This window comes from Rattus rattus, chromosome 1, assembly GCF_011064425.1.
Source record: "Rattus rattus isolate New Zealand chromosome 1, Rrattus_CSIRO_v1, whole genome shotgun sequence".
Taxonomy (NCBI): Eukaryota; Metazoa; Chordata; class Mammalia; order Rodentia; family Muridae; genus Rattus; species Rattus rattus.
Genome location: NC_046154.1, coordinates 149,358,122 through 149,381,880, shown reverse-complemented (window position 1 = coordinate 149,381,880; position 23,759 = coordinate 149,358,122). Strand labels below are relative to the sequence as shown.

General features: G+C 39.0%; 1 protein-coding gene across 2 annotated transcripts in view; it reads left to right on the top strand.

Annotated features, from left to right (window-relative positions):
* Nucleotides 1-22,569, top strand: part of Trpa1 (transient receptor potential cation channel subfamily A member 1) — a 48,199-nt gene extending 25,630 nt beyond the window's left edge. The window contains exons 15-27 of one of the 2 annotated variants that reach the window (XM_032890638.1): nucleotides 909-1,002; nucleotides 1,859-1,918; nucleotides 2,854-2,952; nucleotides 3,671-3,741; nucleotides 4,295-4,460; nucleotides 5,453-5,542; nucleotides 7,022-7,191; nucleotides 9,852-9,981; nucleotides 10,353-10,535; nucleotides 11,837-11,905; nucleotides 19,641-19,751; nucleotides 21,254-21,351; nucleotides 21,966-22,569. In XM_032890638.1, coding sequence (XP_032746529.1) covers nucleotides 909-1,002; nucleotides 1,859-1,918; nucleotides 2,854-2,952; nucleotides 3,671-3,741; nucleotides 4,295-4,460; nucleotides 5,453-5,542; nucleotides 7,022-7,191; nucleotides 9,852-9,981; nucleotides 10,353-10,535; nucleotides 11,837-11,905; nucleotides 19,641-19,751; nucleotides 21,254-21,351; nucleotides 21,966-22,188 — 1,564 coding nt within the window. In that variant the 3' untranslated portion in view covers nucleotides 22,189-22,569. The remainder of the gene's footprint in view (nucleotides 1-908; nucleotides 1,003-1,858; nucleotides 1,919-2,853; nucleotides 2,953-3,670; nucleotides 3,742-4,294; nucleotides 4,461-5,452; nucleotides 5,543-7,021; nucleotides 7,192-9,851; nucleotides 9,982-10,352; nucleotides 10,536-11,836; nucleotides 11,906-19,640; nucleotides 19,752-21,253; nucleotides 21,352-21,965) is intronic. The other variant, XM_032890645.1, reaches the window with a different exon arrangement.
* Nucleotides 22,570-23,759: the final 1,190 nt, after the last annotated feature.

Here is a 23,759-nt window from a genome sequence, read left to right as displayed (position 1 = left end):
TGTAACCCATTGAGGGACACAAAGTTGACTAATATTCATATTCATGGTAGATCTAGCCTACATTTGGAGCATATAGAGTCTCAAGAAATTCATTTCTCTTGAAATGCCAGTGAACAGAAGTGTTTAAACATAGTGGCTGACAATAATGCAGATATACTACATGAATTTTACTCGTAAACTCTCTGGATTGGCAGTAGTGGCATCAGACTCATCCTACAGATCTTATATTAGAGATCAATGAGCTCATATTTGCTTCTTGTTATAAATTTAATTTCTCTTTGGAATCATAAGTACCTTCAAATTCCATCTCTTTTTTTCCCCAGAACTGAGGACTGAACCCAGGGCCTAGCAAGCGCTCTACCATTGAGCTAAATCCCCAACCCCCAAATTCCATCTCTTTAGCCGACGTTGAAGAAACAGACTCACTGAAACATTATAGCAGGATCAACACTCACTACTGTATTCAACACATGTTATTTTTTAAATTCAATTCAGCATATTACACACACACACACACACACATGTTAAATATGGGTGCAGTACAAGCTGCTAACTCTTGTATGTGAACGTAACTTTCTCCCTCACACAATCACCCCTGAACATACTCACCATGTCATAATGTCAGGTGAGAAAGAAGAGTAAGGCCTGCCTTCCTTAAAAGGCAGTTAAAGAGAGAGACAGAACGGTGACTATTCCAGCCATTCTGAACCTCACCCACATTTCTAATCACAATTACTAGATGAGAATCATATTGATGAATAGACCTTGGCACCATCACAATAATGAGACCATGATGCTTTAAGAATGAAATTAAAGCTTGGCTTCCATTAGAAGTCCATAATCTGCAGTTTGAACAGCAATGCAAAACAATGATTAATCATTGTGCTTCTCCTCCATATTATTTACAGATGGGATGAGTGTCTTCAAGTTTTTACTCATGATTCTCCAAGCAATCGCTGTCCAATCATGGAAATGGTGGAATACCTCCCCGAGTGCATGAAAGTAAGATCCCTAAAGCAAAATCTCATAGGTGGAGTAGTGTGGTAGGTGTACTCACTCTCATAAATAATTTCTTTCTAGTTTCTAAATGAGGAAAATTAGCCAACAAACGTTCCATGAGGACCTGCTTTACAAAAGAATCTTAACAATTATTACATGTAATACCTATAATAAAATTTGGTGAACAGATTTTTCTCCTGCAAATAATTCAAGTTTAGGGCAGAGCCATAGTGGTATTTGATGGCTGTATGAGTGCTCTTACTTTTGTTTCTAACATGTACACGCAAGATACCTTCCTTAAGGATACAGGTGCTTGACGTTCTCTAGAAATAAAAATACCTTTAGGTTGCCTTCTCAGAAGGCAGAGAAAACCATGTTGAATACCGGTTGCTTTATGTGCAGAAGCATATCTCGTGTGGCATACCCAATTTCTTCTTTTGTACATACTCAGCTCTAATTAACATTAACTGGCAGTGGTCATATATCATCTTTCTTATGGAACTACTTTCTTTGTACTAGGAAGATTTTTTAATACATGTGTCTATTCAAAGAAGAAGACAACAGCTATGGTTGGATGAGCAGTGCAGAAGCTGATTATGAGTCTCCTGCACTCCAGATAAGCATATAACCTAGAAGGGCAATACCATTGACAGAAGGAAAATTCATGGTCTTAATTTACCATGACCTCTTCTAGGGTGACAGTTAGGAGAGAACTCTCAATTCCCTTTTTATTCCTAGAGAAGGATCGTGAGGCAAAGGGAAGCAGGGAAATGCTTGTTTGTTATTTTAGATGTGGGAAAAATTCCTTTCTCATGCACAGTCTTCTGTCTGATACTCAGCTGGGTTTTCTTTCTCAAAGGTTCTTCTAGATTTCTGCATGATACCTTCCACAGAAGACAAGTCCTGCCAAGACTACCATGTAAGCTTACTTTATTATGATAATCTAACGTGTATTTAAAATTTTCCTTGAAAATATAAAAGTGGTGATACTATATTTCTACAATCTACAGTAATAGTGAGTATTGGTTTCATATTGCATTATTGATTTATGAGAGAATATTTTCCTTACATTCTCTTTCCCCCAAATTTTTAGTTTCTTCTAACACCAATATTTAATGTTATTTCTACTAGAAATACATTTTACTTAGATATTTTGTGTGAATGATGAATCTCTAAAGTAATTCATGTCCCTTGGGGTGGATGACCAGTTTTCCAGGAGTTCATGGTGCATGTACGATACCTAGGACATCCTGTCCTTCCAGGATCCAAGAGGACAGCATGACAAGCAAAGATTTTTTTCTCAGGTCTCAGGACCACCAGATTTGGGATGATTTTATAGACATGGGCCTAAACCAAATAATTGTATTTTATTCATGTCTATGAATTGTAAAGAAATTGAAAGATTATCTTTCTAATATATTTTTTTATAATTTTCATGTTCTAACTTAATTTCCTTTTCTCCATTTGAAATTATGATTGGTTATGCTAGTTAACATCCGGCACAAAATTAAACTTGCATATTTGATTTATCAAGAAATGACAGGACTAGACAGATGACTCAGTGCTTACAACATTGCAGCTCTTTCAGAAGACTCAAACTTGATTCTCAGAACCCTCATGGTGGCTCACAATTGTCTGTAACTCCAGTTCCAGTGGATCCAGTATACTTTGCTGAAATTTGTGGGCACCAAGCACACATGTGGTATGCAGACAAACATGTAGGCAAAACATCCATGCATCATAAATAAATAAATAAATAAATAAATAAATAAATAAATAAATCTCAAAAAGCATTTTACAAAGAAGGTGGAGATCTTTACAAGAACTGATGTTTTAAATTTATGTCTTCCACAGATTGAGTATAATTTCAAGTATCTCCAATGCCCATTATCCATGACCAAAAAAGTAACCCCCACCCAGGATGTGATCTATGAGCCTCTTACGATCCTCAATGTAAGTCTTGTGTTTGCATTAACAGACTTGGTTCCACTTGAGCTCTGAATTGCTTGGACATAGCATGCTTGACAGAAATGGAAGAGCTCTGGGGAGATATTTTTCGAGTTTGATTTCCATACCTGCTATGTTGTCCAAGCCTGTATTTTTTCACTTTAGATTTTCTAGAATTTATTTCTGATTACATATTCTGTGATAATTAAAATGTAATTTAAAATAGATATTAATATTCTCAATACTAACCTTGAAAAAATAATGGACACATTATTTTAACTGTTTATACATGTCCTATACACCTCTAGAAAGATAAGGTTGAATTTTCTCAGTGGCAGAATGAAGGTAAATCTTTGCCAACTGACCTATAATGTCTACTTCTGTTAGAAGCCTATGTAAGTTCAACGAGATTATGCCATATTGTTGGGGCAGAGATAGAAGAAACAAATTAAATCAAGTGGTTGCATCTATATAAAAATGATTTCTTTTCTCTCTCTTTCTCCCTCCCTCCCTCCCTCCCTTCCTCCCTCCTGTTTTGGGTTTTTAGTTTTTGTAAAAATAAAACTTTTCATTTTCTCTATTAAAAACAACTTCTTGAATTTTCTAAAATAAGTAATGCTGCGCTCATAATACCATGGTAATATTGTAAATCAGAAAATAAAAGACTTAGTTCATCCTCAGTTGCTTATCATTTTATTTTGATGGAGTTTTACTCATTTTTCAGGTCATGGTCCAACATAACCGCATAGAGCTCCTCAACCACCCTGTGTGTAGGGAATACTTACTCATGAAATGGTGGGTACCTGCCCTTCTCTTTAATTTGATGTTACTATTATCTCTACCGAAAGCCTTTTAAATAATTTTCTTGTTGCTAAAATAATTTAGTTTGTTGTTTTAGATTTTATTATCATGGTTTAGAATTTAAGAGCAATAAGAATCGAAGGCAAATTTTGTCATTAAAAATCATGGAGGTTATCTTTGATACGAATATATTTGTGTCAAATATGTGAGGGGTAGGAAGGAATTATTGTCTGAGATACAAACCTACATCCTGGGTCATGGAGTTTAGTGAGAAATGAGGTAATTCGTATGTAGTACGGATAGCCTCAACTTGTAGCTAGGGCCCATGGAGAGAAGACTGCTTTTCCATGAGTTGATGGCACATTATTCAGCAGCTGAGATTCCATCTCTGAAAATGGAGAAGGTGAGTCACAAGAACTTTGGCTGTAAAATGCAATGAACTATAGATTAGACATCTGGAAATAGATCGTTGCTATTTTTTTCATAGGTGTCTTTTAAATACGTTTATTTGAGATGGTTCATTTGTGATTTACTCATTTCTTTGTAGGTGTGCCTATGGCTTCAGAGCTCATATGATGAACCTAGGATCTTATTGTCTTGGTCTCATACCCATGACCCTTCTTGTTGTCAAAATACAGCCTGGAATGGCCTTCAATTCTACTGGAATAATCAATGAAACTATTAGTACTCATGAGGAAAGAATAAACACTCTGGTATTTTAAAACTTTGACATTTTAAAATTAAGAATTGTAAAAATTGTTTTTCCTCAGAAATAACAAGTTTTTAATATCAGGACTTTGATTATTATAAATAGAGCTTATATATGGACATGTGTCTTCTAAAGCTGTCTTGGGGTGAGAACAAATATTAACAAATTATCAATAAGAGAGTTTGCAAAGGAATGACATCTTGTTAAAATGCTAAATGTGAGATTTTACAGCCTTTCTGGAATCCCATCATTTTGTCATTGTGAGGAATGCAGGAGATGGGAAGTTGGAAGAGGTATTTCACAAGTGCAGGCTTTTATTAAAATGAAATAATTGAGAAGTTTTGGAAATAGAGTGATGGTGATGTAAGGATGTGAGTGCATTTAATGATAGGAGTCATACATGTTATAGTGTAAAGAGTATTGAAGATGTAGAGGATTTAAAATAGCAAATTGGGGGTGGAAGGCAATGAGGTGAATCAGTGGGTTAAAAGCACATGTTACTAAGCCCAATGACATGAGTTCAATACCTAGGACCCAAATAATAGAAAGACAGAAACCTCTTCTTCAAGGTGTGCTCCAATTTCTACCTTCACACCATTACATGAGTGCATGCACACATACACGTGTGCACATACACAAATGTACACTATATAAGAAGTATGTGTGATAAAAACTTTAAAGCAGTAATTTTTATGGCATGTGTAGTTAATCATGTTTTTAAAAAATGTATGCAGGTCTGCAGATCTGTGTTCCTTTATAGCTCACTTTGCACTGTTTGACCATGCAATGATTGAAGTGTTAAGAAACTAGTATGTCATATCTACTAAAAGAGATGGGTATTGCCATGACACTAACTTTCCCTTCAGTGCAATTGTAGACAATGGAAAAAATGAAATGAGAGCAAAACAAAATTAATAGTAGGAAATGATGATGCAAATAATTGTTGTGTACTTATAAACTCCTCATAACCCCTTTGTCTTATACTTTTTGTTACAGAATTCGTTTCCATTAAAAATATGTATGATTCTAGTTTTTTTATCAAGTATATTTGGATATTGCAAAGAAGTGGTCCAAATTTTCCAACAGGTATGTTATTCAGTTGTATTTTTAAATTAGCTGTTTTAATATAAAGAGAATTAATTAGTAAACAATTATTTGAAATGGTTTTGTCATTCTAAATTCACACAGCTTGACTAATACAGAAACTTCAAAATGTAAAAGTCACATAATTTTTGGTAAGGTCTTGCGTAATTGAAGCATGTGAGAAAGTGTTGCCCACCATTACTGCTTTCAGGGAGGTTTGTCTCTGTGTCTGTACACAGTGATCCTTATGAATGTCTTGGCTGTGTTTAAGATATTTTGCTTATTATCAATTTTAATTGTAATGCAATAAAGTCAATTCAAATTTGAAATATAAACATTTTACAGAGTTTATCCAGATCCCCTTTCAACCAAGTTTGTCTTTGAATTGTCGTTGTGAGATCAATGTATTTTCTTTTTATTGTGGAATAGGAAATTATAAAATTGAGAAACATTGTTTGAGATGGGGGGGTCTTATTCTGGTTAAATCTGGCTTTCAACTCATGATCGTCTGCCATCACCTCTGGAAAGCTGGGATTATCTGTATGTGCCACATACATGGCTTGGAGATGTTTTATGATATTTTCTCTTACTTTATTTCTATTTTTAAATGTAAGAATTATACAGAGTATCCAAAATGAGAGTAACCCATTATTTTGTATTATAGTTTTAAAATTTTTAATTTATGTTTTTTGTATATTTTTAATTTTTAAAAAAAAATCACATCTCTTATAGCCTTATATTTCAAAAGTTTTGCATTGTTATATAAGTGCGTGGATATTTTTATTAGAAACTAATGGTATTAATAAAACTTGTATTAATTTACTATTATGAGTTACAAATACTTTTGTGTGTATGTATATTCTTTGTTTCAGTAAATTGTCACAATCCTGAGAGTTAAGTTACCTTGTTTTACCTTAAATGATTTAGGCCACATTATCTCTTATCTGCCCTCATTTTCCTAACTGAACACTGCAAACAATAGCTTAAAAACTGTAACATTCTATAAATCTTCTATTAGAGTTGATCGCCCTTCATCTGGTTTATATTTAAATGCTTTACAGTATGGAACATTTAATGTCTAGAACATTCTAGACATTAAATTCATGACATAAGACAGTCTTGTGCTTTGGTTCCTCAGTTAACTCTCAGCACAGGTCTCAAACATTTTTACTGAGGGTCTTGCACCCTATGCCTTACCAAAAATATGTGTCCTTAAAAGTAGAGAGAGCTCAGAAATTGTGAAAGCAGCATGCAGTTTTTTAGAAGTTCCCTGAAGTGAAAATGTACCCTGTATATGGAAAACCAGCAAACCAACCAACCAACTAACCAACCAACCAACCAACCAACCAACCAACCAACCAACTGACCGACCGACCAACCAACCAAACAGTGAAACAAACCAACAACAAAACTAGGTAGCACTTTACAATCCATAAGTGTCAGATTTCTCCATGTGCACGTTCTCCTTCCTCCTCTACCCAGAAAAGGAACTACTTTCTGGACTACAACAATGCTCTGGAGTGGGTCATCTACACCACCAGTATGATCTTCGTGTTGCCCTTGTTCCTCGACATCCCCGCGTACATGCAGTGGCAATGCGGAGCGATAGCAATATTCTTCTACTGGATGAACTTCCTACTGTATCTTCAAAGGTAAGACCAGCTTGGATGACATTCACGTTCTTTAAGCCTTTTAATATCAAAGAAAGAACTATTACAGGTGAGGTGAATTTGTAACATGTTTTTCACTATTTCCAATTGTTTTAAATGTATTTTAATATCTTAATCCTGAAGGGTACGGGGCTCTGAAATTTGGTATGTAGACTGAGGCTTTAACTCCTCTTTTGGGGATCCGTTTATTATTTGTGCTGTATGTGAGTGTACGGAAGGGCTCTTCTGAAAATGTAACAACACGTTACACAGTTCGCAGCATCCCTAACCTCAGCTCACTAGGCACCAGCTGCAGCTCACCATTGTCAGTGTAATTAATCATCAAAAGAGTTTCCAGCCATGGCCATGGTGGCCTCCATGCCAAGGCTGCCTGCAACAACAAACCCAGAACAAATGTGTAGGAATGGCACTGAACGCATCAACTACTCTTGTTTCACCTGACGTTGCTTGATAAGCATTTACTTTAGGTTTAAACACTCATATTAAGGGAATAACAGTAATAGAAATGCAGGGCAATTTTAAAAATAATAATTCAAGAGAGGGAAAATGTGCTAAGTTCACCTCCTAAGAGTTGCTGGTTTTGAGTTAAATGTCCTCTTTACATGTGTTTATAATAACAAGAAGTAAATGGCTAGATCTGCCTTGCATAAAAGAAGAAACTTCTGCATCGAGTAAAGGGAACGTTACTGACGATTTCATCTAGTAAATTGAGAAATAGGCTGCGTTGGAGACTTGGTCCTCCAGGGAAATACTACCCCACCTTAATCTCCGTGGCTGTTCATAGTACAATCTTGCTGACTGAGGTGTGGATCCTTGGAGGCATGGGTGTGGGAAGAGCAGTGATTGGGAGGAAAGCAGATCCACGCCAGGCACTAGCAGTGAGCTTTCTATATCTCTGTTGCCCTTGTGAACATTGCTAAATTTCCTTTCAGATTTTCAAAAATGTGTATTTTTTTTTAGTCAACACATATTTACAAAGTACAAGACAATGTTTTGATTCGTATATATATTAGGTAGTGTATTTTTTTTTACATGTTGTGATTCCTTCTTTTAAGAATCTTTCTTTAACAAAGAAAAAGAGTACAAGCTAGTGGCCAGAGGTTGCACTTGCCGTCTATCCAAACATTTCACACTGTATTATGCTACAGGTGGGTCACAAGGAGGGTTGAATGTAAATTGTGCCCTGTCCTGTGGGCTCTGGAAAACGTACTCTCCTTCATTCAGTCTCTACTTGATCCATAACAGAATTTCTGTCCCCAATCCCCTTGTTAAACAACTGGCATCACTTTTTTTTAAGTTGGATTATGATGGTTTCTCTTTACCACTTAAAGTAAATTTCTTCCCCGCCCCCCTGTGGTTAAGAACACTTGTTGCTCTTTCTTTTTTTTTTTTTTTTTTTTTTTTTTTTTTTTTTATTAACTTGAGTATTTCTTACATACATTTTGAGTGTTATTTCCTTACCCAGTTTCTGGGCAAACATCCCCCCCCCCCTCCCTTTCTGTATGGGTGTTCCCTCCCCATCCTCCCCCTTGCCGCCCTCCCCCAACAATCTAGTTCACTGGGGTTCAGTCTTAGCAGGACCCAGGGCTTCCCCTTCCACTGGTGCTCTTACTAGGATATTCATTGCTACCTATGAGGTCAGAGTCCAGGGTCAGTCCATGTATAGTCTTAAAGTAAATTTCTTTTCTCTTGGTGAACTGATAAAACAGTGCAAGGTGGTATTAACAAAACAGAAACACTCTGTTCAGGGCTACACAGAGAGACCCTGTCTTTTTTCCCACCCCTTCCCAACTCCCCACCCTGACATTCTCCTACACTGGGGCATCGAGCCTTGGCAGAACCAAGAACTTCTCCTCCCATTGATGCCCAACAAGGCCATCCTCCACTAGATATGCAGCTGGAGCCATGGGTCTGTCTATGTGTATTCTTTGGATGATGGTTTAGTCCCTGGGAGCTCTGGTTGGTTGGTTTTGTTGTTCTTATGCAGTTGCAAACCCCTTCAGCTCCTTCAGTCCTTTCTCTAACTCCTCCAGTGGAGACCCCATTCTCAGTTCACTGGTTGACTGCTAGCTTTCACCTCTGTATTTGCTCTGTATTGCTCTGGCAGAGCCTCTCAGGAGACACCTATATCAGGCTCCTGTCAGCATGGGCTTCTTGGCTTCATCAATATTGTTTGGGTTTGGTCTCTCTCTCTCTCTTTCCATATATGTGTGTGTGTGTGTGTGTGTGTGTGTGTGTGTGTGTGTGTAGGCTGGATCCCCAGGTGAGGAAGGCTCCAAATGGCCATTCCTTCAGTCTCTGCTCCAAACTTCCTATTTTAAGAAGGACTGAAGCATCGGCACTTCAGTCGTCCTTCTTGAGCTTCAGGTGGAGATCCTGTCTTAAAATCAGAAGAGGAGGAGAAGGAGGAGCAAGACAAGGAGGATGAGGAGAAAGAAAAGAAAGGAGAGGAGGAGGAGGAAAATAGTCAGATAAGAAACCTGGTTGCCTGCAGATTTGCATTTATTTGTTTATTCCAAAAGGACAGATTTGCATTTGTTTCTTTGTTCTGGAATGACTGGCTTCAGTTATCTCATCTATTAAACCTTGGATCTGACTTCCCCACACAGTGAGCAACTGCTTTAATGATTTTATTTTTCCAGGTTTGAGAACTGTGGCATTTTCATTGTTATGTTGGAGGTGATTTTTAAAACACTGCTGAGATCGACGGGAGTGTTTATCTTCCTGCTATTGGCTTTTGGCCTCAGCTTTTACGTCCTCCTGAATTTCCAAGTGAGATATTTGCATCTCTAGTTGATTTTATCATTAATAATATTGAAAATACATTTTTATCCTTAAATCTTAATGACCTGGTAAATTAATAACCGTGTTTGAGTACTTTTTATTTTATATATCTTTTCAATGATTTTATAGCAGAAAAATATACTTTTTTTAGATTTTTCTCTGTCAAAAGTTTATATTGAGTATGAACATTTTCTGTTTATTTTGGATGATTGTAGTTTATTATTATTTCTTAAGGCTGCACCTCACTAGCTACGTGCATGAATTAAATTTTAGCATCGTGTTTATCATTTGACTATCAGGAATTCCCTTTTCGTGCTACACGCTTTTCATTTCCTGTTTTTGTTTCCTTCTCTTTTCAGGATGCCTTCAGCACCCCGTTGCTTTCCTTAATCCAGACGTTCAGTATGATGCTGGGAGACATCAATTACCGAGATGCTTTCCTAGAACCGTTGTTCAGGAATGAGTTGGCATACCCGGTCCTCACCTTTGGGCAGCTTATTGCCTTCACAATGTTCGTCCCAATTGTTCTCATGAACCTACTGGTACGTGGTGTACCTTTGCTCCCTCCATTAATTACTCAAACATTTAGGAATGAAAAGGATTCTTAACCCCTTTAATCTCTACTAGGGGTGTATTAGTTTCCTGTTGTTGACAAAAGGGACAGAAGGCAGCAAACTTATGAATCGCTCTTGCTTTTCTTGTGCAGAGGCATGATACTCAGGTCGGGGAGGGTTTCTTCATTACTGCCTCCCTGCCTTCACCCCTTCTTACCTTCACCTCTTCCTCTAACTGACCTGCATCTCAAGACTTGATCTTTATCACAACAGTAAATAGAGAAGTGTGCTATCTCGTTTCTCTGCCAAATTCTATGAATTTCACTACAGAATAGCTAATTAAAAGCTGATCATTTTGAAAGTGGGCCTGTTAAGTTTATTCTCGTGGTTCTTTAGAAGCCTTTAGAAACCCAGACCCATCTGTATGGCATGCTTTACTGTCTGTCTCTTTATCTTTATTTTTAATCACCGTCATCTTCATCTTAGCTCCCACAGGACCATGTCGCCTTTCCTTCCTGCCTCTGGAACTTTTGTGAAGAGTTTTCCTTTTTCGTAGACCACCCTCCCACCACAGGCCGACTCTTTCTGACCTTGCAAAGTTCAGCTCACATACTCCGGGCAGGATTCCTTCACCAATGAAGGGCTCCACCCACATTGCTTCGGTGTGAATCAGATGCTGCCAACTCATCTTATGCTGTGACTCCACTTTGGCAGAGAGAGCTTGCCACCATTTAAATGTTTAATTGGCAAGATACTAAACAGTTACTGTACACTCGTGAGCACAATTCATACCTTCATGAAGAAGGGATGTGGGAACTTGTTAAAGTTTTCGTCTGCTGTTCCTTGAGAATATATAGAAGGCACCATACAACATTCAGTCTGCTACCACCATCAGTTTAGACTCATGGCCCCAATACTTACTTCTTTCCTTTTAAAAACCTTTTCTGTCATATATCACATCCTGGCTGCTGTTTCCCTCCCTCTGCTCTTGCCATTCTCTCTCCTCCCTTCCCCTTTCAACCTCTCCTTCATCTCCCTCAGAAAAGAGCAGGCCTCCCAGGGACATCAAGCAAAGGCAGCGTGGCGAGCTACAGTTAGACTGTCTGGCCCCAGAGATGTAAAAGGACGAAATCTCATTGCATATATTTACTATTTGATCCAGTATGTGCAGGTGATTACGTACCATTTAGTTTAGTGTTCAGTTATTGAAGCTTGAGTGGAAAGTAAAGTATTAAACTTTAATTTAACTTTAAGTATCATATTATGATTGATCTTTTGTCATCTCATAGATTGGTTTGGCAGTTGGGGACATTGCTGAGGTCCAGAAGCATGCATCATTAAAGAGGATTGCTATGCAGGTACACATTATAATTATTAAACACATAACAAAACTACCGCTCCTATAATTATGTGTATATAAGAATAGCTGGAGTGCCAGCTATACATGCTTGTCATAATGAAAGGAGACTGTGAGAAAACATTCTGGAGGAATCTATTCAGAAGAATTGAGAAATTGTCTACTACTTGTGTGAGGTTAGTAGGTGACTGTATATGTGTACTTGTAGGTATATGTGTATGTGAATGTACCTGTATGTATGTATGTGTGTGTATGTACATCTGTATGTGTATATGTAATATGTGTATAAGTGTGTGCATGTATGTTTTGATGTAGGTGTGTGTTTATGTGTATGTGTGTACATATGTGTAAGTATGTGTAAGGGTATGTTTGTATGCATGTAGGTATGTATATACTTATGTATCTTTGCATGTATGTCTCTTGGTCTTTGTCTCTCTGTCTCTTTCTCTCAGTGTGTTCCTCTTTCTCAGTCTGTATTTTGTGTGTGTGTGTGTGTGTGTGTGTGTGTGTGTGTGTGTGTAGGTATGAGTGTTCTACCAAGCTGACCTTGAACTCACTGTCATTCACTTTGACCTTGAACTCATGGTCCTCCTGCCCCAGCCTACTGAGTGCTGGAATTCTAGGCCTGTGCTACCTTTACCCAATTGACATGAGATATTTTGTCTTATTACAGTTGAAATATTCAGTTCAGAAGCTGTCCTGATATTTTGACATATGACCACACAATCTTTATATGTTTTATATTAAAGCTTTAAGTAGGCATATGAAGCTTTGTTCTCAGGTGTTCTTGTCTTATTTTGTTAGGCCTTTTAATATAAAGTTCCCCAGAGTCAAAGGTTTGTGGATGATTCTGGCTACTAGATCTTGAGGTAGTTTTTCTATGCTCTAGTTGTTTATATTTTAACTTTGAGTGGGACTGAGTGGTGCTTTAAGAATATTTGATGATCAATTGAATACATGCAGCTAGAAACTTAAGCAGACTAAAGAGAAAGAGAAACCCATGTTATGGTATCATTTTGTTTTCTCCCTTGTCACATTGTGCACATGCTGTATATTAGAAAACTGTTCTGTGAATAAATTTATGCACAACAACAAAGAAACTACCACAAAGAAAATGCAAGAGTGAAAAGAAAATTATATCGTAGCTGGCTAAAAGCACATATAGTTAAGGATTTGTGGTCAAGGTACAGTCCATTCCTTCAATGGCCTATCTTTGTCTTGGCTCCACACTTCCCTGCAAACTTGTCTCACCAGTTGTGAAAAGTGGGTGAAATCTCTTCCTAGCCTACATGCTGCTCTCCAGGCTGCCGCCAGAGCTTCAATCTTTGCCTTTCCTCAGAATGGAAGTGGACTCTAATGTTTGAGCAGTCTGGTAGCCAAAGAGGACTGGGTAGAGAGAGTGTATCAAATATCTCTCCTACAAGGATGTTTGCACTGTCTATAGGAATGGGGCAAGTGGAAGTTGAAAGGTGGTGAACTGTGGGTATTGAGAGCCTGGAGACGTTGCTCAATGGTAAAGACTTTGGCTACTATTTCAAAATGATGGGCTTCAGTAGGTATACAAAACACACATGCACATATACACACTCATGCATGCACATGCACACGCATGCAGGTGGTGAGGCATCAGTGAGATTGTTCTGAATAGGATGGATCTAGAGTACGCACATGAAATTCCTATGGTGCTGATATATGACCCTCAGCCTGGAAGGATGTCTGGTCTGAGCAGGTGACATTGTTGCCCAGATGATGGAAGGCTCTATTTGCAAAAGGTGAAAAGAAGAAGCCTTAGCACTTAAAAAAAAGTGGGCAGCAAATGAATGCTTCAAGTTGTCATATTGGTAGAGAGTTGTTCTCAGCTCACACCGTATGAGAGTAGCATTTAAGCTGGTCTTCTACTTACTTTAGTTCCATGGAGAAAATCTAGAAGAAAGAAATGAGACTGATGAGCTATCACTCTAAGATTGGTGGGGTCCAGACGTCCAGGAAGATATGAAGAATGGTCAATGACCTTTGACAGACATATATCTTTATAACTATCCAAAAAGCATTTTTCTTTTTTTTCTTTTTTTTATTGGATATTTTCTTTACTTACATATCAAATGTTATCCCTTCTCCTGATTTCTTCTCTGGAATCCCTCTCTCCCTTCTCCCCTCCCCCTGCCTCTAAGGGAGTGTTCCCCCATCCACCCACCCACTCCCTCCCATCTCCTCACCCTGGCATTCCCCTACACAGGGTCATTGAGCCTTTACAGGATCAAGGGTCTCTCCTCTCATTGATGCCCAATGAGGCCATCCTCTGCTACATATGTGGCTGGAGACATGAGTCCCTCCACACATAATCTTTGGATGGTGGTTTAGTCTCTGGGAGCTCTCAGGGGTCTGGTTGATTGATATTGTTTGTCTTATGGAGTTGAAAACCCCTTCAGTTCCTTCATTCTTTTCTCTAACTCCTCCTTTGAGGACCCCATTTTCAGTCCAGTGGTTGGTTGAGAGTGTCTGACTCTGTATTTCACGTTCTGGCAGAGTCTCTCAGGAGACAGCTATATCAGGCACCTGTCAGCATCAGACTTTGGCATCCCACAATATTGTCTGGGTTTGGTGACACTATATGGGATGGATCTCCAGGTAGGACCATCTCTGGATGACCTTTCCCTCAGTCTCTGCTCCACACTTTGTCTCTGTATTTCCTCCTGTCAATGTTTTGTTCTCCCTTCTAAGGAAGGTCCACTCTTTGGTCTTCCAAATTCTTAAGCTTCATGTGATCTGTGAATAGTATCGTGGGTATTCTGAGTTTTGGGGCTAATATCCACTTATCAGTGAGTGCATACCATGTGTGTTTTTTCCAGATTGGGTTACCTCACTCAGGATGATATTTTCTAGTTCCATCCATTTGCCTAAGGATTTCAAGAAGTCACTGGTCTTTTTAATTTATTTTTATCGGATATTTTTAAATTTACATTTCAAATGCTATTCTCTTTCCCAGGTTCCCAGACATAAGCCCCCTATCCAATTTCCCTCCCCGTCTTCTATAAGGGTATTTCCCTCCACATCTACCTCCCCTTCCTGCCCCCAGACATTCCCCTACACTGGATCCAACCTTGGCAGGACTAAGGGCTACTCCTTCCATTGGTGCCCAAAAAGGCCATCCTCTGCTACATATGCAGCTGGAGCCATGGGTCAGTCCATGTATAGTCTTTGGGTAGTGGTTTAGTCCCTGGGAGCTCTGGTTGGTTGGCATTGTTGTTCTTATGGGGTTGCAAGTTCCTTCATCTCTTTCAATCCTTTCTCTAATTCCCCCAACAGGGGTTCCATTCTCACTATAGTGTTTTGTTGCTAGCATCAGCCTCTGTATTTGACATGCTCTGGCTGTGTCTCTCATTCCACTTCCTGTAAGCATGCCGTTCTTAGCTTTGTCAATCCTATCTAGTCTTGGTGACTGTATATATATGGGCCACATGTGGGGCAGGTTCTGAATGGCCGTTTCTTCAGTTGCTGCTCCAAACTTTGCCTCCATAACCCCTTCTATGAATATTTTTGTTCCCCCTTTTAAGGAGTGAAGCATCTGGACTTTGGCCATCCTTCTTCTTGAGCTTCATGTGGTCTGTGGATTATATCTTGGGCGATTTGAGCTTTTGGGTTAATATCCACTTATGAGTGAGTGCATCCCATGTCTGTTTTACTGTGATTGGGTTACCTCACTCAGGATGATATTTTCTAGTTCCATCCATTTGCCTAAGAATTTCATAAAGTCATTGTTTTTGATAGCTGAGTAATATTCCATTGTGTAGATGTACCACATTTTCTGTGTCCATTCCTTTGTTGAAGGGCATCTGGGTTCTTTCCAGCTTCTGGTTGTTATAAATAAGGCTGCTGTGAACATAGTGGAGCTTGTGTCTTTGTTGTGTGTTGTAGCATCTTTTGGGTCTATGCCCAGGAGAGATATCACTGGGTCCTCAGGTTGTGTGATGTTCAATTTTCTGAGGAACCTTCATACTGATTTTCAGAGTGGTTGTACCAGTTTGCAATCCCACCAACAATGGAGGAGTGTTCTTCTTTCTCCACATCCTCGCCAGCATCTGTTGTCATCTGAGTTTTTGATCTTAGCCATTCTGACTGGTGTGAGGTAGAAGCTCAGGGTTGTTTTGATTTGCATTTCCCTGATGACTAAGGATGTTGAACATTTCTTTAGGTACTTCTCAGCCGTTCAATATTCCTCAGATGAGAATTTTTGTTTATCTCTGTACCCCATTTTTAATAGGGTTATTTGGCTCTCAGAAGTCTAACTTCTTGAGTTCTTTCCGTATTTTGGATATTGGCCCTCTATCAGATGTAGGATTGATAAAGATCTTTTCCCAATATGTTGGTTGCCCTTTTGTCCTAATCACAGTGTCCTTTGCCTTACAGAAGCTTGGCAGTTTTATGAGGTTCCATTCATAAATTCTTGATCTTAGAACATAAGCCTTTGGTGTTTTGTTCAGGAAATTTTCTCCAGTGCCCATGTGTTCAAGACTCTTCCCCACTTTTTCTTCTATTAGTTTGAGTGCATCTGGTTTGATGTGGAGGCCCTTGATCCACTTGGACTTAAGCTTTGTACAGGGTGATAAGCATGGATCGACTTGCATTCTTCTATAAGCTGACCTCCAGTTAAACCAGCATAATTTGTTGAAAAGTCTATCTTTTTTCCATAGGATGGTTTTAGTTCCTTTGTCAAAGATCAAGTGACCATAGGTGTGTGGGTTCATTTCTGGGTCAGTTCTATTCCACTGATCTACCTGCCTGTCTCTGTGCCAATACCATACAGTTTTTTTATCACTATTGCTCTATAATATTGCTGAGATCAGGGATGGTGATTCCCCTAGAAGTTCTTTTATTGTTTAGTATAGTTTTCCCTATCCTGGGTTTTTTGTTATCCCAAATGACTTTGCAAATTCTTTCTAATTCTTGAAGAATTGAATTGGAATTTTGATGGGGATTGCATTGAATCTGTAGATTGCTTTTGACAAAATGGCCATCTTTACTATATTAATCCTGCCAATCCATGAGAATATGCATCCACCTTCTGAGATTTTCTTTGATTCTTTCTTCAGAGACTTGAAGTTCTTGTCATAGAGATCTTTCACTTGCTTGGTTAGAGACACACTAAGGTGTTTTATGTTTTTTGTGCCTATCGTAAAATGTGTCATTTCCCTAATTTCTTTCTCAGCCTGTTTATCCTTTGAGTAGAGGGAGGTTACTGATTTGTTTGAGATAATTTTATACCCAGCCACTTTGCTAAAGTTCTTTATCAGGGTTAGTAGTTCCCTGGTGGAACTTTTGGGGTCACTTAAATATACTATCAAATCATCTGTAAATAGTGATATTTTGACTTCTTCCTTTCCAATTTGTATCCCTTTGACATCCTTTTGTTGTCTAATTGCTCTGGCTAGGACTTCGAGTACTATATTGAATAAGTAGGAAGAGAGTTGGCAGCCTTGTCTTGTCCCTGATTTTAGTGGAATTGCTTCAAGTTTCTCTCCATTTAGTTTAATGTTTGCTAATGGTCTCCTGTATATTACTCTTACTATGTTTAGGTATGGGCCTTGAATTCCTGATCTTTCCAGGACTTTTATCATGAAGGGGTATTGAATTTTGTCAAATGCTTTCTCAGCATCTACTGAAATGATCATATGATTTTTTCCCTTTGAGTTTGTGTATATAGTGAATTACGTTGATGCAAATATTATATTGAATAGGTAGGAAGAAAGTGGGCAGTCTTGTCCAAAAAGCATTTTTTAAAACCAGCAGTGGGAGTAACAAAAAGAAATAATAAGCAAAAGCAACAAAAATATATTGAGAATGCAGCTAACTTGTTTACCAATGGGCAGAGTTGGAAAGCCCCATGTTGTATTTACTCTGCTCCGTGTAACAAGACATCACTTAAGAACATCATGACATTGCTCCTTCTTTTAGATGAAGAATAATGTTGACCAGCAAACCAGAAATACCTTCTCTTCTTCCCTGAGCTGTTTTTAAATCAAGTCTCTAGATCCATGACATACAGGAGCAGAATGGAGCAGAATTGTGTCCTGGGTGTGTGTGCACTGGGAGATGTGCTCTGGACAGGAGTTCTAGTGCCTTGGGCACAAGCGTACTTTGTGGGGCTTGTGCCAGTGTGGTAGGTCCTCTGTGGACCTAGTTTTCTGAACAGTGCTATGCACTCTAGTCATATTTATAGTTCACAGATATTTATAGTTCTGATCAAATTAGGAAATGAGATCTGCAGAGCACACATTACCCTTCAGCTGGTAAACGCACCAGTGAGCAGAGGAGGGGTGCTGTTATAGCTTAGCAGAGTAGTGCATGCTCATGGGACAGAGGCACAGTCATCTTATGGTCCACCCTCCCAGGCTCCCAAGACTACATCTGAAGGAGGAAATCTGGCAGTTCTTTTGTAGACAATGAAGAAAGTTAAGATGCCATGGCCCTCATCTGTTGTCCAAAACTGGGCTTCACTAAACAATTTTCAATTGACTTTGACTAACAATAAAATGTGACGTCTAACAAGTATATAAGGAAAAGGGAACATTACCCAGAAGACCTAAGGGAAAAGTAGGCTAAGCACAATAATCCAAACAAGTATATAACCAGAATTATAATCAAAGATCAAGACAATATAGCAGTTTTGAAAAATCCAACTAATTTACTGTATGTAAAGGGTGGCACATACCATAAAGATTAATGGAAAGTCAGATACTGAGTGCATCTTCCTGGGGAAACACTTTGTTTGAGGCTGTGTACACAGGGTGGTCTGTATATCTGACCTCCTGAATCATTGAATCAGTCAAAGTCATTATTGGAATCATAGACATCGAAGAGCAGTGTTGTTTTGGATTAGAAAGACATTGCTGTCGTTTGGTTATCATAACTAACCCATTCAAAGAGCCACCCAGAGCTAGAAAAGAGTAGAAGACACATTTGGTGAATACAGGCAAAAATGAAACTTGGAAGGCTCACTGGAAGATGGTGAGGTCTTAGCTGAGCAGATGTAAAACCCTGAGTTGGATACTCAGTACTGCCCCCAAAATAATAAACAATAGGACAAGCTCAAAACGGAAACAGTAAAGAGATGAAATACGGTATCTCCAAACAGAAGTTTTAGTCAATACATATCATGGAAACTTCTGCACTGGCTAATGCAGCAGCAGCAGCAGCAGCAGTACACCTGAGGAAGGAGCATGCTAGTTCCATTTTTGTTTGCTTTGTGCATTTAACTGCATTTGCATGTTCACTTTGTATCTCTACAGTGAAGCCATCCTTCCTCATGGATGGGTATGTCATACCCATGGTACGGGTACCCAATGGTATGGGTACGTCATACCATTCAGACTTCCCAGCAGTACTAGGCTCTCCGGATTGTAACACCCCAGGAGAGTGCAGGCTATCTCATTTTTCTTTGTATCTCCAATGTGGACTCCCAACCCTGAACACTAAACTCCAGCATGCTTACATTAAATTCTTCAACCATTTGTCTCACACCACTTGTGGGCTGCTTTCTGGTCTCATGGGTGATGGATGAGGTGAGGAAGGGACAGCTAGGTCACTGAGCTAAGGCAGGTGGCAGGGGAAGACAGAGTGTTAGCTCTCCCACTGTGTATAAATTGGGACACTGGAATCCATTTTTAAATTTTGTTCTAGGTGTGATTGCTTTAGATACTAATTAATAATTCTATCAATAAATCCAACATGCATTTTAGGTGGAACTGCATACCAACTTAGAAAAAAAGCTGCCATTCTGGTACTTGCGCAAAGTGGATCAGAGGTCCACCATCGTGTATCCAAATAGACCCAGGCACGGCAGGATGCTGGTAAGTAGCACTGTTAAGAGCATACTAAGCGATGGTGCATGACATCTATCCGTTGTGCTGTTCTCAGCAGTCCCCCCAAGAGAACTTTGAATCTACCCTGCCCGTGGGAGGGTCATAAGTGCACAACACATTATAGCAGAGTATCAGGATGCTGGGTGGGAGACAGCTGTCCATGCACAGCAGCACATGAGATGTGCACATCTGGTGGATGGAGCTGCTTTACCCCATTAGTAGCTGTCTTTCACGGCAGGCGTTGAGCACCTCATTTGCTCTTTCTAACCACTTGCCACATGCACGTGAGTAGGCTTATGTTCAGATGTGCGAATCAAAGTGCAGATATAGATGCAAAATAAAGAACAAATGCTGGAGGATGTCTATCTAAAAGACATGTAAAATAATCAAAGGGAAGACCAGGACCATGTTCTTCTGTGGGATAGAATAGACAGGTGTACTAAAAGTTAGAACTTCCAGATACTAACTCTGCCATGCCCAGGCTGACAGCATCTTTATGATTCCTCTCCCTGAATTCTTTGTAGGTTACTTTTACCTGTGTAATCACAAAATCACGTCTGCATATCAGTTTAAGCTTTAACTCCATGCTATCCCTCAGCCTTATACATGATAGCCATCACCAGCTAAGCCTAAGAATGTGCAGTAGCTTGTGTCTCTAGCTCAGTGCTCACTTTTAAGGTTGAGACCCCTGCCTTCAACTGCCTACTTTGTCAAGGGAACCTTTGTCTGTCTCAAAGCTTCTTTAAATTTAACACACCTAAAGCCAAGTTCACTCCTTCCAGGCTTCACCCTTTCTTTCCCACCAATGGGAAGGTTACAGTGTCTCCCTAAAGTTCTTTGCTGCAGTTCATATAACATTCATCAACCGAAGTGAGCCAGCCATCCTGGTTATATATAAAGGCCACGTCCTCTTCCTGTGCTCTCTGTTCACTTGCTCTTCTTGACTGCCAGTTGTCCTGGAATCCCAGAATTGTCTCCTACCTGGTCGTTTCACATCTCCCTTGACCTTCTCTAGTCACGCATGGTTTAAGGCCCTCAGTTAAGTTTAGGTGTTTCTCACGTCAAAGAGCTCCCCGGCTCCTGTGCTCTACCCCTGGGACCAGAGAAAAGGTGGACACTGAGTTTAAATGATTAAAATTTAACTCTGGAAACCTCTCTATGTGGACTGCTGTTTGGCAGTTGAGTGATGATGGGTAAGGAGGCAGAGCAGATTTAAAGAACTAACAGTGCATTGGGAACAGGCCTGACATGGCGCAGGACAGGCATCTTTCCTGAGCATTTGTAACATAGTAAAATAAAATCCTTTTCAACATTTATGCCTTCTATATCTTTGCATTTTTAATTTTTTCTTTTACCAGTGACTTCACTCGGCCTGACAGTTTCCCAGGCGTACAGAAAAAAATGTCCTATTGAGCCTGACTTAGGGGCTGAACTTTGAAATAGTTCCTGAATTTTATCCACCTTTACTAACTACTGTGTTTTACCCACAGCGGTTTTTTCATTACTTTCTTAGTATGCAAGAAACACGACAAGAAGTACCAAACATTGACACATGTTTGGAAATGGAAATACTGAAACAGAAATACCGGTATGTATTTTTACATCTGTCTTCATGTGGGAAACTGGGTGCAGGTACATTATGATAGTGGTCTTTATTTTGTATATGAAATTAGGCTTTGCTGAGTTGCACATTTATTCACAACCAAGAGACATTGTTTTGAACTCAATTTATTTGTGGCCATTCACCAACCAGTTTGCTCTCCCAGGAGTAAGTGAATGAGAATTAAGAGCCACTTTCCTTACTTCTGGCTTCCTTATCATAAACTGTATTCTTCATGAGCAATCTGGGTTCATGTAACAGAACCCTGGAATACTTGAAGAATTCTTGGAATAGCTACCTCGTGGGCAGGATATACACAAGAGAGCTCTCTAGCCACCTGAATTTGATTGCCAATCAACTATTTAGTAACTATGTCCGTGGGAAGACTGCGTGTTTCATATCAGCAACGGTAAACAAGAGCTAGTCACAAACTAGTACTCTAACTTAGGGGGAGATCACTTGAACTTCCAGAATGTGATGACTACTGTGAGGCTACAAGCTGAGCAGTTACCTGGTGCAGAACATTTCTAGTCCTGGTCTGTCCGAGGGGCTTACAAATGATTGAAAGTAAGTTCATGATGTATGCACGTTCTTTCTTACAGGCTGAAGGACCTCACTTCTCTTTTGGAAAAGCAGCACGAGCTCATCAAACTCATCATCCAAAAGATGGAGATCATCTCGGAGACAGAAGATGAAGATAACCATTGCTCTTTCCAAGACAGGTTCAAAAAGGAACGGCTCGAACAAATGCATAGCAAATGGAATTTTGTCTTAAACGCAGTTAAGACTAAAACACATTGTTCTATTAGCCACCCAGACATCTAGTGGGGTGTCTTATGGGAGTGCGAGACTGCTTTAATTACTTCAGTGAATTTCAGTTTGGAAAAGAGGAAAGAAACAGAAGTTTGACTAATATTGTTGCATGGGAGATTCTAGTTCCTTCAACCTCCCTTATATATATGCTCATATTTTCTGTCAATCACTGTATTGAGAAGATCTTTTCTGACATGTTTAAATTGGACTTTAATGAAGGGTAATCTCTTTTGAGTGAATAGAAAACAGTGTTGTTGGAATGCACATTATGAAGGACAAGAATTAATGTAACTATTAAGGCGGGATACAAATGTCAATACTAGATTTCTACTTAATAACTACATAATACAAAATGCATATAATCCCAAGTACTGTATTTGATCTCCTATCTTATAAAGCCTAACTGGGTTAGAACCTGAGAGTTACACTGTAATCTCTGTTCCTACTATGATTAACTCAGTCTCACCCTCCTCATCCCATCACATAGGGCCACATTTTGAGCCATATAACGGAAGCCCCAGTTAGTAGACTGTGATAAGTATGAATGTTACAACAGATATTTGTTCCCTCTGTCTTTATAGCCATCAGTTGTGCTGGTGTAAATGAGAAATGTTGCCCACAGCCTCATGCATTGAAACGCTTGGTCCCAGTAGATGCTACTGCCTAGGGAAGCCACACAACCTTGCTTGCTCCCTCCTTTTGGGTGTGGATAGAAATGTGATTGGTCAGATTCCTGCTCCTGCTGCTGTGCCCTTTTCTCTACTATGGATTCTTTCTGAAACTGTAAGCAAAAATTAAGTGTTTCTTCCTCAAATTTCTTTTTTTGTGTGGTACTATATCATAGCAACAGAAAATAATTTATATACCAATGGTCTTAATAAAGGTTAAAACATGTATGGTCATTTCTCAGAAACAGCAGTATGAATTTTTATTGCATTCAGTTTTTTGAAATTGGAAATGCGCCTTCATTAGATCACAGCCTTTAATTTTTTCTTGTATAATATGAAGTGTGAATTTATCAGATAGCCCAGTTCTGAATTTCATGAAGTGACTCTCATGTTTATTCCCTCACAAATTCCGGAGGAGATCTACCCTATGAACATGACTTTGACTACGCATGTCCTGACGTTATTTCAATAGTGTTGTTTTGAGTGTTTCATGTCTATTTTCTTTTCTTCTCGAAAGGACGTTATGTTTAGTTTACACGATACATTGTTGCATGTGGCCATCTAGTGTAGGACCTCTGACACTCCATCTTATTTTGTAGACTCTTAGATTTACCTGGTTTAAGAGATGGATATCTTAATGGTTTCCACCTTCTCGCTGCCACATATATTCAGTGCAAGTTCAACACTCAGTGTTGCTTAGCAACTTGTCACATTCTAAACCCAGACATGTTTATATTCATGGTTCAACAAAACACATGCAATGGAGGGAGTGTTCTTTGTGACTTCATCTTTGGTGTAAAGTTCTCTGTTTTCCCCTTCTCAGTGCAGAAACAATACTCAAGTACCTATTGATTTTATTATGAAGTTCTTCACTGTCCTTAAATCTCTGTACAGTACAAATACTCAGGACTACTG